At 49.4% G+C, this 18,735-nt stretch overlaps 1 protein-coding gene across 1 annotated transcript; it reads right to left on the bottom strand.

Annotated features, from left to right (window-relative positions):
* Window positions 1-319: 319 nt before the first annotated feature.
* LOC136993061 (olfactory receptor 14A16-like) lies at window positions 320-18,197 on the bottom strand. The gene is made up of 4 exons (XM_067303081.1): window positions 17,307-18,197; window positions 10,890-11,028; window positions 10,530-10,682; window positions 320-387 (listed from the first exon to the last, which is right to left on the bottom strand). The coding sequence occupies exons 1-4, from the start codon at window positions 18,195-18,197 to the stop codon at window positions 320-322; spliced, it is 1,251 nt and encodes a 416-aa protein (XP_067159182.1).
* Window positions 18,198-18,735: the final 538 nt, after the last annotated feature.

Here is an 18,735-nt window from a genome sequence, read left to right as displayed (position 1 = left end):
GCAAAAGAACTGCAGTATCCCGTAAACTTTGTGCACGAAGATCCGAACGAAGACTCAGGACTGAGTGAGTATATGTATGCGGTTCCGTTCGGTTGGGGTGGGATACCCGGAGCACGTGAGACGTCCCCAGGGAACGGAGTGAGTGCGGACCCTCCAGGGGAGGGGGTCCTTAGTGCGGACCCTCCAGGAGAGGGGGTCCTTGTGTAACAGAGGACGGTGTGAGTGCGGACCCTCCAGGAGAGGGGGTCCTTGGTGCGGATCCTCCAGGAGAGGGGGTCCTTATGTAGCGGGGGACTGAAAAGGGGCACCCGAAGGCCGACTAGGCGGCCCTCTGCGAAGGGACAACCGTCCTAGCAGTAGAGACTCGGGTGGTGTGAGTGCGGTCCCCTGTGGAGAGAAAGAGAGTTGTAAAAGAGAGTGACTGAGGTGGGTGCTCCGGAAGATGGGACAGAAAAAGAGCAAGTCTTCTGATCCCATAGAGGGCTTTACGGTACGGTTACCGGATATACCGCCCGATAGCCCTTTAGGATTAATGATTAAATATTGGAACGATTGGCCCTCCCGAGAAGGCAAAAGCCGAGAAAAAATGGTATATTACTGCATGCAAGTATGGGGTGGGAAGCAGATTAGAAGAGACCCCCTTTATTGGCCAGTATACGGGTCTTTTGAAAATTGGATATGTCAGACTCTAAATATATATGTGAATTCAAAGGAGCCCTTTAGTCCAGAAGAAAGTGAGTATGCTAGTTTATGGATAAGACCAGATACTCGGACCATGATATTTACCCTGAAAGAGAAAGGTCCGAGGAAGAAAAGCAAAATACTGGAGGAACTTCTCGTTTCTCCTCCCCCCTGTATTCCCTCAGCTCCGGCTCAAAACCCAACACCAGCCCCTCCTCGTAGCCCCTCTCCAATGACCCCAGACTGGGATCTAGACCCTCCTAGTTCCCCAGAAGAAACCCGAAGGGTCACGAGGAGTCAAACGAGGGGAGGTGGGCGATCTGATCAGCTGTACCCCTTGCGAGAACTCCCCATGGGAGGACCGCAGCCGGGGATGGGATTTGTGTCTATGCCCCTGAGTTCAGGGGACGTACGGGATTTTAAGAAAGAAATGGGGAATTTATTAGAAGATCCTTTAGGGGTGGCTGAAAAATTAGATCAGTTTTTAGGTCCTAGCCTTTACACATGGGAGGAATTACAATCCATCTTAAGCATATTATTTACAGTGGAAGAAAGGGAAATGATCCGTAGGGCTGGGATGCGGATTTGGGATCAACAACACCAACAAGGTCCCGCGGCAGATATTAAATGGCCCACCCAACGGCCGGACTGGGACAATCAGAATGCTGAGCATCGGACACATATGTCCGATTTGAGAGCTATAATAGTTCAGGGAATCAGGGAATCTGTTCCCAGGGGGCAAAATATTAATAAGGCCTTCATGGAACAACAAAAGAAGGATGAGACACCAACAGAATGGCTCGAAAGACTTAGAAAAAATCTGCAACTTTATTCCGGGGTAGACCCCAGTACCCCTGTGGGACAGGCTCTATTGAAAACACAGTTTGTAGCAAAGGCCTTTCCAGATATCAGAAGAAAGCTAGAGAAGTTAGATGATTGGCAGGATAGGGGGCTGGACGAATTGCTGAGGGAAGCTCAGAAAGTGCATGTGCGGAGGGAAGAGGAAACCCATCGGCGGCAGGCAAAGATTCTGATGGCAGCAGTCCGAGAAGGGCAGAGAGGAATCCAGGCACAACCCCCTAGGTCGTATAACAGACCTAAGAGAAAGTCACTTCACCAAGAAGGACAACCCAGAGAAGTTGTGACGAGGGACTTGAGGCAGGTGGAGTGTTTTTATTGCCAGAAAAAAGGGCATCTGAAGAGGAATTGTAAGAAGCGAATGCAGGATGAGCAAATGTTCCAAGAAGATTAGGGGGGTCAGGGGCTCTATCTGCTGGGGACTCATAAAGGAACCGAGCCCTTGATAAAACTGAAATTGGGTCCCCAGCGACAAGAAGTAGAATTCCTTGTGGATTCTGGGGCAGAAAGATCTACTGTCCAAACGGTACCCTGGGGGTGTAAACCATCCCCAGAGAAATTACAAGTGATAGGAGCTAAGGGAGAGCCCTTTAAGGTCCCAGTAATTAAAAATGTGGAAATAGAATCAGACTCTCGACTAAGTGTTGGATCCTTTTTATTAGTTCCCGAAGCTGAATATAATTTACTGGGCCGAGATATGATGGTTGAATTAGGAGTCAATTTAGAAGTAGAGAATCAAGAATTAGTTATAAAATTATGCACCCTTACTATTGAAGATGAGGCCAAAATTAACCCTGAAGTTTGGTATACCCCAGAATCGGTAGGAAGACTAGATATTGCTCCCTTTGAAGTGAGTATACGAAATCCAGAAATCCCTGTTAGAGTCAAGCAATATCCAATGTCACAGGAAGGGAGGCAAGGACTCCGACCAGTAATTCAGAGGCTAATAAATCAAAGGTTACTGGAGCCTTGTATGTCTCCCCATAATACCCCCATACTACCCGTAAAGAAACCAGACGGTACTTATAGATTGGTACAAGATTTAAGAGAAATAAACAAAAGAACAATTACCAGGTTCCCAATTGTAGCTAACCCCTATACCATACTTAGTCAGCTGTCACCTGAGGCTAAATGGTATACGGTTATAGACCTGAAAGATGCATTCTGGGCATGCCCCCTTAAGGAAGAATGTAGAGACTTTTTTGCCTTTGAGTGGGAAGACCCAGATACCCATAGGAAACAGCAGCTCCGATGGACTGTTTTGCCACAAGGGTTTACAGAATCCCCTAATTTGTTTGGGCAAGCCCTGGAGCAGGTTTTAAGTACTTATGAAACTAATCCGCAAATTACTTTAACACAATATGTGGATGATTTGCTTTTAGCAGGAAAAACCCAGGAGGAAGTTAGATGTGAGAGTATTAAGTTGTTAAATTTCTTAAGTTTAAAGGGATTGAAAGTATCGAAATCAAAGTTACAATTTACAGAAGAAGAGGTGAAGTATTTGGGACATTGGCTTAGCAAGGGCACAAATAAATTGGACCCTGAAAGGGTAAATGGTATACTGTCAATAAGACCCCCGAAGAGCAAAAGACAGGTCCGACAATTGCTGGGGTTATTAGGGTATTGTAGACAATGGATTGAAAATTATAGCAATAAAGTAAAATTTTTATATCAAAAACTAACTGCAGACGGGCTAATAAAATGGACTAAAACCGATGATCAAAGCCTCGAAGATTTGAAGGCTGACTTGGTGAATGCGCCTGTTTTGAGTTTACCAGATATTAAGAGACCGTTCTACATGTTTATCAATGCACAGGAAGGGACAGCCTTTGGAGTCCTAACACAGGAATGGGCAGGGAAAAAGAAACCTATAGGGTATTTGTCAAAATTGTTAGACCCCGTTAGTCGGGGATGGCCCACTTGCCTACAAGCCATTGTAGCTACAGCCTTATTAGTAGAAGAGGCTAAAAAGATAACCTTTGGAGGAGAATTAAAAGTATATACCCCTCATAATATACGAGGAGTATTACAACAAAAAGCCGAAAAATGGATAACCGATGCCAGACTATTAAAATACGAGGGCATTTTAATCCATTCTCCAAAGTTGGAAATTGAGACTACAAGCTTGCAGAATCCAGCCCAGTTCCTGTATGGGGAACCCAGTGGTCAATTAAGACATGATTGTATACGTCTAATAGAATACCAAACTAAAATAAGGGAAGATTTAGAAGAAGAAGAGTTGCCAGAGGGGACTAAATTCTTTGTGGACGGATCCTCTCGCGTAGTTGAAGGAAAACGCAGATCAGGGTATGCTATTGTAGGTGGGAAGTCTCTAGAGTTAATAGAATCAGGGTCCCTGGACAAAACTTGGTCAGCTCAGGCTTGTGAATTGTATGCGGTTTTTAGAGCCTTAGAAATTTTAAAAGGCAAAATAGGGACTATATATACCGACTCTAAATACGCTTATGGAGTAGTACATACATTTGGGAAAATATGGGAAGAAAGAGGACTGGTTAATTCACAAGGGAAGAATTTAGTGCACGAAAAATTAATTAGAAAAACTTTAGAAGCTCTGAGGGGACCTTGGAAAATCGCGGTAGTACACGTTAGGGGCCATCAAAAGGGCACATCTTACCACATAAGGGGAAATAATCTGGCAGATGAAGAGGCAAGAAAGGCAGCTTTACACCTATTGTCTGAAGGAAAAGAGGGCCACGATAAGCTAGATACCAGGATGAGTTTTACTAAATAGGAAATAGATAAATTACGACAGATAGGAGCCATAGAAAAAGAAGGTAAATGGGTGCTGCCCGATGATAGAGAAATTGTATCCAAAGGCGTAGCTTGGAGAATCATGAAAGAATTCCACCGACAGACTCATTGGGGAGTGCAAGCATTAGTAGATCAGTTTGGGACCAAGTATATGTGCATTGGAATATAAGGCATAGCAAAAAAACTAGTAGAAGAATGTTTGACCTGTCAGAAGGTTAACAAGCAGCACCTCAGAGAAAAGGTACCAGGGGGACAATCAATAGCCAGGAGGCCGTTTGAGAAAATACAGGTTGACTTTACAGAACTCCCGAAAGTGGGCAGGTATAAATACCTATTAGTTATAGTAGATCATTTAACTCACTTTGTAGAAGCCTTCCCCGTAGCCTGAGCAACTGCGAAATCGGTAGCCAAGATATTGTTAGAAAATATCATACCCAGGTATGGGAATGTGTTGGTCATAGACTCAGACAGGGGGCCACATTTTACATCCAAAGTCATTAAAGAAACATTAGATCCTTTAGGAATCAGGTGGGAGTATCACACTCCTTGGCATCCTCAAAGTTCGGGAAAGGTAGAAAGGATGAATGGGGAAATAAAAAAACAGTTAACGAAGCTAATGATGGAAACCCAGATGAATTGGATCAAGTGTTTACCCTTAGCTTTGTTGAATATACGAACTCAGCCCAGAACTGACACAGGAGTCTCCCCTTTTGAAATGTTATATGGGATGCCATACGATTTAGAAATACCGAAAGAACATCCTAAAGTAGAAGAGAGATTATTACAGAAATATATTACAGAGCTTATGAAGAGAAGACAAGAATTGATAAAGAAAGGACTAACAGTACAGAGACCTCCACTAGATGTAGCCATTCACCGAGTTAACCCTGGAGACAAGGTTTTAATTAAAACCTGGAAAGTCACGTCCTTGACTCCCCGCTGGGAGGGACCTTTTCTTGTCTTACTTACCACAGACACTGCTATTCGTACCGCAGAGCGAGGGTGGACACACGCTAGCAGAATTAAAGGGCCGATCTCAGAATCATCGTGGGAAGCCTTTGGAAACCCGGACAATTTAAAAGTAACCTTTAAGAAGAAACCTGGAATCCTCGATAAGTGAGACCACATTTTGTAAAACCTAACATAGTATTTGTTATAACCCCACATTGTATTTGTTATCCATTTGTGTGTTATGCATGTAGGGTTTGTAAAGGGAAGTAGTGGACTCATTGTTAGTACGGGTATCTCCCTAGCGGCATCTGCCGCCTTTGTTACGACAAAATTGACTTATTGGACATTAAAAGATCATAAGAAAAGATTGGTAGAATGGTGGGAAGCCTTTGTTAAAAGGCCAATATTAAAAACACCAATTGTAGGTGGACCGTGCCGTATGTTGGGTGTCTCTCTTGAAAAAAAAAAAAAACTGGGAAGCCTTTCAAATCAGAAAGGCACATAAAGGAGGTTCCCCTGAAGAATACGGCTGCTGTCGAGAAGACAGGTACACCCTGCTGCTCTGAGCAAAAGAGTAGGCAGAGGAGACAGAGACGTACAGAAATTGTGGGGATCGAGGCCGACAAGCCACCTCCTAAGCAGGAATACCTAAAGTTATAAAACCCAGACTCTTTAAAGTCCCAGAGACACCTGGCATCACGGATCACCCCTCCAAGGCATTAAGGGTTTGTAAAGTATCCGTTAACCAAACCATGGGTCCACTACTCTGGAAGATGATTGTGCTGGACTTATTAGGAAGACGAATCAAAGGGGAACATAACGTACACCAACCCTTTAAATGGTCATTAACAAGATGGGAAGATCAAAAAGTGATCCAAGTGCGAAGTGTACCCGGGAGCCCTACATTCACACCTACCTTGTGTGAATTGGTACCCATTGAGCCATGTTCGAGTCAAAGAGAGTTCGGGAAACCGTTTTACTTTTGTCCTAATTCTAATCCTGGGCGAGGATACTGTAACTACCCAAACTCTTATTATTGTGCTTATTGGGGATGTGAAACTATAGCCTCTGACTGGACTCCAGGAGCAGGGTCAGATAAGTTTTTATCAGTAAAATGGGGGCCTTCTGGGTGTACCCCCCCAAAGAGGATTTCCAGCTGGGGTATCGGGGAAATCCCCACTATACCCCCCCGGGAACTTGGAAACATTTAGTGATAAATATCACCCGTCCGGAGGATCCGGGATGGTTTTTGGGAAAGACCTGGGGAGTCCGGTTCTGGGAGTCCGGGACCGATAGAGGTGGATTAATTTTCATAAAGAAAGAAAGTGTGCAACCTACTCCTCAAGCGATAGGGCCGAATCTAGTTGTTAAAGGGGTGGAATCAAGAATCAAACCCACGAGTATGATCATGAATTCGACAAGTATTCCTATGAACCACCCCACCCTGAAAGATACTGTTGTAACCTCGGAAAGTAAAGCCACAGAGAGGGTAGACAATCCTCTGTGGAAGGTTGCGCAAGCAACCTACAAAGTATTAAATGCTACAACCCCTGGTATAACTACCCATTGCTGGTTATGCTACAATATAAGACCCCCTTTTTATGAAGCAATAGGAGTAAATATGACATATACTTTAAGCAGGGATTCCGACTCACATTGTCAATGGGAAGATAAGAAGAAGGGGTTGACCATGGAACAAGTTACGGGAATGGGAATGTGTATTGGAAAAGTACCAAAATCAAAAAGAAAGTTGTGTGGATCTATAACATTGCAAACCTACACCTCCGAAAATGGATGGATTATTCCCACCAAAGGAACTAGATGGATATGCTCAAAAACGGGCCTAACTCCCTGTGTCTCCCTAAAGGTACTCAGTGGGTCCCCAGAATATTGTATACAAGTGGAAGTAGTTCCAAGGATCTTGTACCATCCAGAAAATGTGATGTACGATCATTGGGACACCCCTCACCCGGTCCGAGTAAAGAGGGAACCATTCACCGCAATTACTATAGCCACCTTACTGGGTCTTGGGGCAGTGGGAGTGGGAACCGGAATTTCCTCCTTAGTGATGCAACAGCAGAGCCTTAGCACCCTACGGGCGGCTGTGGATGAGGACTTAGAACGAATAGAAAAATCCATCACCGCCTTAGAAAAGTCGTTGACATCGCTATCAGAAGTAGTGTTACAGAACAGAAGAGGGATGGACCTCTTATTTTTGCAACAGGGAGGATTGTGCGCAGCCCTAGCAGAAGAATGTTGTTTTTACGCGGATCATACAGGAGTTGTTAGGGATACTATGGCGAAACTGAGAGAAGGCCTTGAAAGGCGTAAAAAGGAAAGAGAAGCCCAGCAAGGGTGGTATGAATCATGGTTCAGTCGTTCTCCCTGGCTAACAACCTTATTGTCTGCAATAGCGGGTCCATTAGCTTTATTAGTACTTGTGTTGACCTTTGGACCCTGTATAGTAAATAGAATAATTAACTTAGCACAAAGCAGACTCGAAGCTGCCCACCTACTGTTGATAAGAAGTCAATATGAACAACTGAATGAAGATGAGAGTAAGCATAACCCTATGCTCCCCCTGGCACAGGAGGCTGTTGTTCGATTTGATGAACAAATTAAAAAGGACCAAAAACAAAAAGGGGGGATTGTGATAGGTAATAATGTTACATCAACTCGTGAGGTGATTTTATCATGAAACTAGGCGCTAAGTACCAGCTATCACCACAATGATTGTACTGAGTCAGCAGAGCGATATTGTATTGTGAAATGTATGCGCGTGACCTGAAGGGCACCACGCACAACGCAGAGGAAGACCCCAGCTTTCATCCCGACCCCCCCCCAGCAACAGCCAGCGCAACCACAGAAGTTACAGGCATATAAGGGGACTGTGAGCGGGGGATTGCACGCGCCGTTGGTGGAGCAGGAGACTCCCCCCCGGCCGCCCAGCGCTGTTTTGCTTACTTGTGACTTGCTCAATTATTCTATTAAATTGGAATTTATGCAACCCGGCCCGAGTGGTTGTCAATTTGTCGCGTTTACCTATAACATCCCCACCTCTCCTGCCCTCTTCCCAACCCACCCAGCAGAGCAGCCCTGGCTGGGGGTGGCCCCTCAGCAGTGTCTTCCATAGGGGGTTGCAGAACTCTGGGCACTCAGACCACAGCCCCAGACCCTCCGCAGGACAGCACTGGAGTCCTGGCCCCAGGGTCCTCAGGCAGATCCTGCTGCCCCAGTGACAGAGACACCTGCCCCAAGCTGGTGCTGGTTTCTCTTTGTATTCCTCCCCTATACACACATGCACACCTACTCTTCTCTTGCATGTCCTTGCTCCCTGGAGAACCTTTCCTCAGGTCAGTGTGTCCATGTGGGCCTGGCCAGCCATTCCCGCGCCCCTCCCCTGTGCTCCCCGCAGGGCTCTGGGCTGGTAGTGCTTCTCTGCAGCGTGAGCAGGCTGTGGGACCATGGAGTGATTCCGCACTGGCCGTGCTGGTTGACGCTGGAAGCAGAGTCAGCCAGAGGGGGATTTCTGTTGCTGAGCCCCTTTCCATTCTCCCCGACCTGTTGGGTGTATGGCCAAGGAAGGTGCTTGGATGGACAATGGAGCATCACGAATGGCATGACAGGCATTTGGGTGCTGCACTAGATCCAGCCTGTGGTGTTTAAAGACAATGTCATGAATCACTCTCCAGTTTGACCTCCCCTTGCCTGCTGGGTCCTAACAGCCTCTCCTGGCACTGCCGAGCCCTCATTAGCCTGTGGATTCCTCAGGTTAGCCCTTTTCCTTTTGGGGACTCCACCTTGAGTGGTCTCTCATCTTGTGAGGTCCCACTCAGGTTCACAAGCTATCCTGGGACATCCCCTGAGCTCTCATGGCAGTCCAGTTTCCTCTCAGTCCTGTTGCATCTGGGAGGCAGTCCCAATCAGACAAGTCAGAGACCTTGGCTTTCTGCTTGGGCACTTGCCACCAAGAAGCAAGCTCTCCGTCTGGGTCCTGGTCCCTAACAGATCCCACTGGGACTCTGAGCTCATACCCCCAAATCTGTGGGGAACCCCAGAAAAGCAAGAGGCCCTTGTAGGGTGCAATTCCTTGGACATATTCTTGACACCAGCTTTGGAAGAGGAGTCCAGCCTCCCGGCATTGCACTGAGGAGAGCACCTTTCAGTACAGTGGTGCTCACAGGGAGGTCAGCTCTGATGCAGCTGGTTCGCATTGCCTGGTCCTGCCCATAGTCACAGCAATATGACTGTAGACACAGCAGTGCTGTCACCAAGGTACAAGAGACCTAAGGGCCGACACAAGTACAAAGGCGCAACAGGACAGTGCAGGAGTGAAAAGAGAACAGCTCTGAATAGACCAAGCCCTGCTGCGGTCAACAGATGTGGCTCAAGGAAACCAGCAGCCCCGACTTGAAGGTTGCAGAGGGGAACTGCCTGCCGAGGTGGTGAGGGACAGCCCTGAGGACCACAGGGGCTGCTCCTCCGTGCCCTGCCTGGACTCTTCACCCCTCAACCACTTCTGCATGCCTGGCACTGCTCTCTGCATTCAAGAGAAGTTAACAGGGGTGTGAGCTGATTTTCTGCTTGTTCCTTTCTTTTGTCGGATTATGCAGTGAACCACATTTCCCATGAACATGAGATACTTGCATCAGAAAAAAACAGGCACATGCTTAAGAAGAAGTAGGATAAATAATTAATAAACATTTGGGAACAAATATATCACAGGTATAACAAATAATAAAAAAGGAAGAAACATATGAACAAAAGATAAACTTGGCTTTTCCTGAGATAGCTTGAAAGTCATAGAGGGAGATGCTGAAATATTGTGTATTCAAATAGTTTCCTCAGTGCATCTTTGAGCTCCTTGTTCCTCATGCTGTAGATGAGGGGGTTCACTGCTGGAGGCACCACTGAGTACAGAACAGCCACCACCACATCCAGAGCTGGGGAGGAGATGGAGGGGGGCTTCAGGTGGGCAAAAAATGAGGTACTGATGTACAGGGAGACCACGGCCAGGTGAGGCAGGCACATGGAAAAGGCTTTGTGCCTGCCCTGCTCAGAGGGGATCCTCAGCACAGCAGTGAAGATCTGCACGTAGGACAGCACAATGAAAATGAAACACCCAAAGACTGTACAGGCACTAACCATGATAAGCCCAACTTCCCTGAGGTAGGAGTCTGAGCAGGAGAGCTTGAGGATCTGGGGAATCTCACAGAAGAACTGGTCCACTGTGTTGCCTTGGCAGAGTGGTATTGAAAATGTGTTACCAGTGTGCAGGAGAGCATTGAGAAAACCACTGCTCCAGGCAGCTGCTGCCATTTTGACACAAGATCTGGTGTCTATGATGGTTCCGTAGTGCAGGGGCTTGCAGATGGCAACATAACGGTCATAGGCCATGACGGTGAGAAGAGAACACTCTGCTGAAGATAAGAAAAAGAGGGAAAAGAGCTGGGTAACACACCCTGAGTAGGAAATGGCCCTGGTGTCCCACAGGGAATTGGCCATGGATTTGGGGACAGTGGTGGAGATGGAGCCAAGGTCAAGGAGGGAGAGGTTGAGGAGGAAGAAGTACATGGGGGTATGGAGGCGGTGGTCGCAGGCTACAGCTGTGATGATGAGGCCGTTGCCCAGGAGGGCAGCCAGGTAGATGCCCAGGAAGAGCGAGAAGTGCAAGAGCTGCAGCTCCCTTGTGTCTGTGAACGCCAAGAGGAGGAACTCGTTGAGGGAACTGCTGTTAGGCATTTGCTGCCTCTGGGCACAGGGGGACTGTCCAAGGAGAAAAGGACAGGGGCAAGTTAGGACAGGCTTCTCTGAGAAAAAACTTTCCATTTTTCAAAGAAATCCCTCCCAAATACAAATGCATTTCCTTTCTCCTTCTCAGGAGGACCTTTGTTCAGCTCCCCAGCTTCAGCTCCAGCTGAGTGTGCTGTGCAGAGCAGGGGCCTGTCCTGCTTTAAACCAGTGGGTACATGGGAACTGGTTTGTAACATCTACATCTCTGATGTCAGAGGACATCCACCTTTAATGGAAAAGGTCTGCTAATATTATTGTACGTAATTCTAAATAGTGTGGCCTCCAGCAGAGAGATTTAGCAAATTTTTCTGGGAGATTTTTAAGTTCTGTCATGACATGTGGTGAGTGCTTTGCTGCAAGAATGAATCTTATAAAGGCCAGAGAGGCAAATGGGTTCTCAGTGGCTTAGTGCAGAATCAGGAGTGCTGCTGGGTCCATCCATCTTGTTCCCAGCTGCCCTGTGCTCGCACTTGTGTTACCCAGAGGATGATTTCACACACAAGTTACTCTAAAAAAAGACACTGGACTCTGATGAGATCACGGGAGGCTGGTTTCAAAGTACAGATCTAACTCTGCTCTATTTCTCAGCCTGAGGTGGAGATGTGATGGAGAGAACAGGACTTTCCTCCTGACACAGATGATCAGAACAAGGACTCTGTGAGGTGAGTGCCAACAGCCAAGGAAATTCTCAACACTCCCATTCTAGCCGAGGAAATGCCGGGTTCACTTCAGCTGCGCACATACAAAACCACTCAGGAGAATTTTGTGGCATTAGCCTCTCCTGAGATTCTTGAAATGGCTCTCCAGTGCTGCTCAGATCCAATGGGAGAGCTGTGCCCTCCTGGAAGGCAGCTCGCAAACCCAGCAGGACACCTGAAGGACACAGTCAAGTGTCCTGAAATGGGGACTCCTAAAGGGAGAGTCAACTCCTTCCCCAGCCCCTCCGGCTGCATCGCTCAGCACCCTGGGGTTCGAACAGGGCTTGGACACCTAACCTCTCTGCAGACACCTCCACAGCAAGACCTCAGGGTGCGTGTCTGAATATGTAGCTGAACTCCCAGCTGAGAGCAAATACAAGAACAGTAAGGAGAGGTAGAGAAACAGGGAGAAATGCTGTGACCCTGCCTCCAAGGGAGGAGAGAAAGAGACAGAGGGGCACCTTCCCTAGATTGCACCTCCTAGACAGTGTGTCCTCCCAGGGCAGTCATTCTTAGCCCCTTTGCCTTGCAGGCGGAAATGGGCACGTGGCAGGAGAGAGGAGAATAGGGTGGCTTGCTCGGAGGAAGACATCTCCAAGGAAGGACCACAGGAGAGTTGCCTGAATCCAGCCTACCACGGTGTTTGTGTGGGCACTTTCCAGCATTCCCTGAGCATCTCTTGGCTGCCTGGAGCTGTCCCCGCTGGGAGCTCTTTCTCCATCCCCACATCTCTCCCCTGTTAGTGCTCACAGACCCCATCCCACCCACTGGGCGTTTGGCTCTGACCTACAGAAACCTTCCAGCAAAAGGGCACTGCCCAGAGGCATCTCTGTGTTTGCAGGACCTAAGGAGCAGGTGAGACTATGCATGATGAGACTGATGAGAGCTGCAAAGGTGCTATTGCTGCTGCCGGCAGGTAAAAAGATGGTTGAAGGAACTTTCTGGGATCCTTGCAGACCTACTGATCCCTCACAGTAACACTGCAGAACTCTCCTTCAGTCACCTAAACCTAAACCATCCTTTTTAATTTGTGCCCTGTCAAAGATATAAAACAAAATCAGAGCCTCAGGAGAGTGTGTTCCCTTTCAGGTAAGCCTGCCATGAGTGTCCCCTTGAAAAGTCCCCTCCAGACATGTCCTGGGGGTGAGCTAGAGCTGTGAGAAGCCCTGACCCACGCAGCACCCTCTCGATGAGAGAATGTACCTGCCCTGCCGGAAGTCACTCCTCCCACTCAGAGCTTCACCCCACAGTGCCATGGGGAGCTCCTTGGGCAGGCTGACTGCTGACCCTCACAGGCAGCAGAGTCACTGCTCCAGGCACAGAGCACCCTGCAGCACAGGGACACCGCTCTGAACAACAGCCCTGCAGAGACCTATGTGCACAACCTGGCTTCACTCCCCTGCAACAGTCCTAGAAGGAAGTAGCCATGATGTCCTGCCCCTGTGACAGTGTGGCTGGGAATCCCTACTCTGAAGCATCTCCCCCTCCTCTGCAAAGGACAAGCTGGGAGAATGATCCTTAAAAAAAGTCATGGGGTGGAATGGGTTCAGAAGAGCCCTCCAGGAACATCAGTAGCATTGCCCTGCAGCCAGAGACTTACCACGTCAAGGGCTGTGAAGATTTCTCCCACAAGGAGCTCTCCTCTCTCCTCCCACTGCACACTGCCTTGCACTTCTCTCTGCCTTCTCTCCTCTCATGTCAGCAGCAGCAGGCAGTGCCCAGAGCCCTGCTGCTGTTTGCAGAGAAGCTGCTCCTGCACACACCTGTCTCTGGGCAGTGCTGCCCAGTTGCCATGAGCTCCCTCCATCCCCGGAGCCTGGCCCCACTCAGGAGCAGAGGCCCAGCTGAGCTCATGAATTTCTCTGTCCCTTGTGCTCCCTCCTCCTGGGAAATATTCACTGAGGTAGACTAAAATAATCAGCTATTGTCCTTTGCTAAAGAGTGGAGAGAGATGGATTGCAATATTGCAATTAATTTCATCAGAGGATGGCTATCTAGGAAAGGTGGAACTGTCCTACTCTGGAAGCCCCTATTCCCATCTCTTAACTAGGCAGGACACCTAGATGGGGACAAGAAGGGAGCTCATGGACACACGGTTCAGGTTTTCATTCAGATGAGTCAGTCTGGGCATTGCATGCTGCTTTAGAAGCCCCTGGGCTGGACTGGGATTCGGATCCCTCCCGTGAACCCAGACTCACAGCAGGTGGGATTGCCCTTGCCAAGCTGAAGTGAGCATAACCTAGATGTCTGCACGTGAGCTCCTTGTCTACGCTCCCATTGTAATCACTGGAGATGGAAGGTGGGAGTCAGTTGCTCAAAAACAAACACTTGGTGACATTAGCTAGGACCAGCTCCAGCTCCAGCTGAGCTTTCGCTTGCCTAACTCCATCCCAAACAAGATGAAATCCTCTCTGCTGCAGTGCAGCGTGGTGACTCTGTTATTCCTCTTACTCATCCACCATCTCACAGGCACTGCAGTGACAGCCAACCTCCACATTCACATCCCCATCCAACCTCAGCTTCAGGCAAGAAACCAAGGGGAGGATGGCACCATCTACTTAGAGGCACAAATTGCAGAGGTAGAGAAATCACACTGCAGAAAAACCTGTTTTTCTCCCCTCACCACTGAGGGGATCCAGGCAATGGATTTTCAAGTGGTTAAAGGTGGATGCAAAGAATTTCCAGAGTAATGTTGATTCACCTGAGGCAGTGCCTGCCAGGCTGCCCTTACAGGCAACAGGGAGGAGGAGGTGTTCACCTGCCTGCTTTTAAGTGGTCACATAAAGCACAAAGGACTTCTGTCCCAGAGACATTTGCTCTGTGCTTGAAATGGGCCCTGAGATCATAGGCGTTCAGGATAATTCAGGTTGAAGGGACCACAGGAGGCCTGTAGTGAAACGTGCTGCTCTAAGCAGGGACAGATAGAGGGTCAGAAACCAAAAAATGCCCCTGCCAAAGGACTTCTGGGGGTGATAGAGCAGGAGGAGACAGTAGAGGGTTGATGGGGTGATCTCTTGGAGAAAAGGGTGTCCTTTTTCTCCTTCTCCCGAGAATGAAATCCTCAGCTCTCCACAAAGAAGAAACTGGGACGCGATCTTTGCCACTAACATGGAGCTGGAGAATCTCCTGAGTCCCTCACTGACAGAGGCTGGTCCAGAGACCACCACCCCAATATCACCAGAGCCCCAGGCATGCCTGCCTTATTGCTGGCAACCCTGCAGCCACAGGCAGGAGGTGTGCTGGGAACAGAGTAGGGCCTGCAGGCCTGGCCACCCAGCAGGTGTGGTGGGACCCTGCTCCTCTAGATGAGACTGGGCTCTCCTGCATTTCCCCAGTGTGGAGCCTGTGTCCCCTCCAGCTGGGAAAACAGCCCAGCAGAGAGTGCCAATGCAGGAAACACGATCTCTGTTCTGGGGTGTGAAGAGAGAGGGGAGGGCGGAGGGGGATCTGCTCATGCCCTGGGCAGTGATTCCCTCCCTGCAGCCAGTACAGCCCTGCTGATGCCCCGTAACCTGTAAGTCCACGAGATGGGACTGCAATCTGCTCTGGCTCTAAAGATTTCTCAGCCCTTCAGACCCAGGATGCAAAGCACCGGTGTGGGGACACCTCAGCAGTTGAAGGGCCTGAATGCCTGGTGTGTTCCTGAGAACTTTTCTGCAGTCTCCCTGCACTGCTTTGACTCCTGTTGTCCATGGAGCAGAGATTCCTTTTGAGGATGAACTCACTCACTGTGTGACTCTGACGACAGGCTTGACCAGGCAGTACAGATGCCTGCAAGGCCTCAAAACCACAACAGTGTCCTCTGCCCAGGACTCTGTCTTCCAGCCCCTTCCTCCTAGAGGATTTGGGTTGGGAGGGACCACCAGAGATCTCCAGGACCACGATCTGCTCTGAGCTGGGCTAACTTGACAGTTAGATCAGGTTGGTAGGTGCTTTCTCCAGGAGAGTTTTAAAGCTTTCCTGTCCCCTGCCCCAGTGCTGCTCAACTACCATGGATTTTTCTTTATTTTTCCTTCAGCTCCTTTGGAATTTCCCTTACTGCATCTTCTCCTTGTTGTCTATTCTCCTTTCCTCCTCTTGGACCCCAGCCAGGTCATGCCACCGACTTTGACTGAGGACAATCACAGCCTCACCTCCAAGCACAGCCTTGCTGGGATCTCCTGGGACCACGCAGGCAGGCTGTGGTGGCCAGCTGCAAGCAGAGCTATGTGCTTCAGGTCCCTACGTGGTCTCAGATGAGAACATATGGAGACATAACATGACCCAGGGCAGAATCTGTGGGCCGATGCCAGGGCAGAGTTGGGCGAAGGAGGCATGAGAAGAGGAGACCTCCAGCAGCTCCTCTCCACATCTGGTCAGGGAGTGATGCACCCAGCAGTGCTCCTGAGAGAGGACGGTGAAACAGGACAGGGGGCACTGTGAGATGCAGTGCTGGGCACCAACCATCTGTGCTGGGTCTGGGAGTGCTGGCAGGTGGTGCTGGTGCCTGCAGCCCAGAGAAAACCCCAATCCTGCTAGCAGCAGTGAGTCCCCTCCATGACTGTCAGGAACTTCTGGAGTGTTGTGCCTCCCATTTGCACCTCATCCCTCCACTGGCCCAGCCCTGTGGCCCTGCACGTGGCCCCACTGCCCCACTGCGCAGGCACCACACAGGACAGGGTGCGTTCTGGGGTGGGGAAACATCCCACCAGCATGGTCCCCATGATAGCCCTTGGTGCCTGTCTGCCACGGTCCTTCTGCTTGGCAGCCACCCCCAGCTCCAAGTCCCTGCCCAGCCCTGATCCTGTCCCCTTGGGGTAAGCAGATGGCTATGCTCTGGGGCCTTCTGAGGTCTGGAGCACACAGAGAGGTCAGGAAAGAGCTGGAATGAGAGTCTGGGTCTGGGAGGAGTTTCCTGGAACAGTTTCTCCTCTCTGTTCATGCAGCAACAAGCTGGGCTGCATCTTTGCACTGAGGCACCCTGCTTGAGGCCCCGCCATGGGAGGAGGATGGTCTACAGGCCCAGTAGACAGCCCCAGGACCTCCTCTGCATGCTCCCTGACAGCCCTGCAGAAGACCCAGCAGAGGGCTCGTCCTCCCAGGGCTCACAGCTGGACATCCAGTCCCCCAGCTGGGCATGGAGCCTTGTCTGGGGGTGACATTTGGGGTAAGGATCAACATGCGGGGTGGGGGAGATTTTCCCAATGTGCTGGGTACATGGCATAAGGGACAGCAGCTTTGGAGGAAGAGCCCAGCCTTCAGGCACTGCACCAGAAAGAACCTACTTCATTACATAGATACTGTGAACGAGTCAGCTCTGACCCAGTGTTAGACACAACTTTATATGGGCACCAGGTGAGACAGAGCAGCCTCAGCAAAGGTGGAATGAATCCAAGCATTTGTGTAGCAACATGGTGACAAATAATAATAACAACAGTAATAGTAGTAATGATACAAACAAAGTGAACAAACAAAGCTCAGTCCTGATACGGGATGCAGGGGGAGTCATTTGTGGAGAGCAATGGCAATGTTACCACTGCTGAAAAATGTCCATGAAATCACTTTCCTCAGGGCATCTTTGAGCTCCTTGTTCCTCATGCTGTAGATGAGGGGGTTCAATGTTGGAGGCACCACCGCATACAGAACAGTCACCACCAGATTCAGAGCTGGGGAGGAGATGGAGGGGGGCTTCAGGTAGGCAAACAAGTCGGTACTGACAAACAGGGAGACCACGGCCAGGTGAGGGATGCACGTGGAAAAGGCTTTGTGCCGACCCTGCTCAGAGGGGATCCTCAGCACAGCAGTGAAAATCTGCACGTAGGACAGTACAATGAAAACAAAACACCCAAAGGCTAAACAGACACTAACCACAATAAGCCCGACTTCCGTGAGGTAGGAGTCTGAGCAGGAGAGCTTGAGGATCTGGGGAATCTCACAAAAGAACTGGTCCACTGTGTTGCCCTGGCAGAGTGGTATTGAAAACATGTTAGCAGTGTGTATGAGAGCATGGAGAAAACCACTCACCCAGGCAGCTGCTGCCATTCTGACACAGGCTCTGTTGCCCATGAGGGTCCCATAGTGCAGGGGTTTGCAGATGGCAACAAAGCGGTCATAGGCCATGACTGTGAGAAGAGAATACTCTCCTCCCAACAAGAAGACAACCACGAAGACTTGAGCAGCGCATCCTGAGTAGGAAATGGCCCTGGTGTCCCACAGGGAATTGGCCATGGATTTGGGGACAGTGGTGGAGACAGTGCCAAGGTCAAGGAGGGAGAGGTTGAGGAGGAAGAAGTACATGGGGCTGTGGAGGCGGTGGTCACAGGCTACGGCTGTGATGATGAGGCCGTTGCCCAGGAGGGCAGCCAGGTAGATGCCCAGGAAGAGCAAGAAGTGCAAGAGCTGCAGCTCCCGGGTGTCTGCGAATGCCAGGAGGAGGAACTCGTTGAGGGAGCTGCTGTTGGACATTTTTCTATCTCCAGGCATGGGGGACTGTGCAAAGAAGAACAGACATTGAGAAGTTAGGAGAGAAGTTTCAAGCAAAGAAACCCCCAAATTTTGCAGTTCTCATAGAACCCCCCACACTTCCTCTCTCTTTACTGAGAGGATATTTGTGCCGCTCCCGTGCTTGGGCTCTGCTTTGCCCTGGCTGAGTGTGCTGTGAGGAACAGGGACCTCTGCTCATGCGCTCCACAGGAGTCACTCCTGCTGTCAAGCAGTGGGCACAGGGGAATGGGGGTGACTAGCTCTGACATTCACAATTTCTGTCAGGTGAAAGCCACTCATCATGTAGAAGGGCTTTTCAGCGTCTTCCCTCTGAATTCTAACGAATGAGGTTTGAGGAACAGAGTTTCAGGGATTATATAGGAATTTTATTTTAATTTAGATGTCCGTGACACCCCTGGGGAGTGTTCCTCAAAGGTAGAAATCCTTAGCATTTCTATGGTGAGTCCTGAGAGGAAAGCATCCACTGTCCCTTGTTGCAGAGTGAGGACAGCTAGTCTGT

Source organism: Apteryx mantelli, chromosome 11, assembly GCF_036417845.1.
Source record: "Apteryx mantelli isolate bAptMan1 chromosome 11, bAptMan1.hap1, whole genome shotgun sequence".
Lineage (NCBI taxonomy): Eukaryota > Metazoa > Chordata > Aves > Apterygiformes > Apterygidae > Apteryx > Apteryx mantelli.
This window is presented reverse-complemented; position numbering and strand designations above follow the sequence as displayed.

Bases quoted from the DNA above. Each gene is read 5' to 3' on its own strand.
- LOC136993061 (XM_067303081.1), bottom strand. From the start codon at position 18,197: ATGTCCAACAGCAGCTCCCTCAACGAGTTCCTCCTCCTGGCATTCGCA. The intron at 10,683-10,889 runs GCAACGGCCTCA...TCTTATCTTCAG, and splicing joins CTACCTGGCTGCCCTCCTGG to CAGAGTGTTCTCTTCTCACC. The intron at 388-10,529 runs GTAACACATTTT...TTCTCTCCACAG, and splicing joins CAATGCTCTCCTGCACACTG to GGGACCGCACTCACACCACC.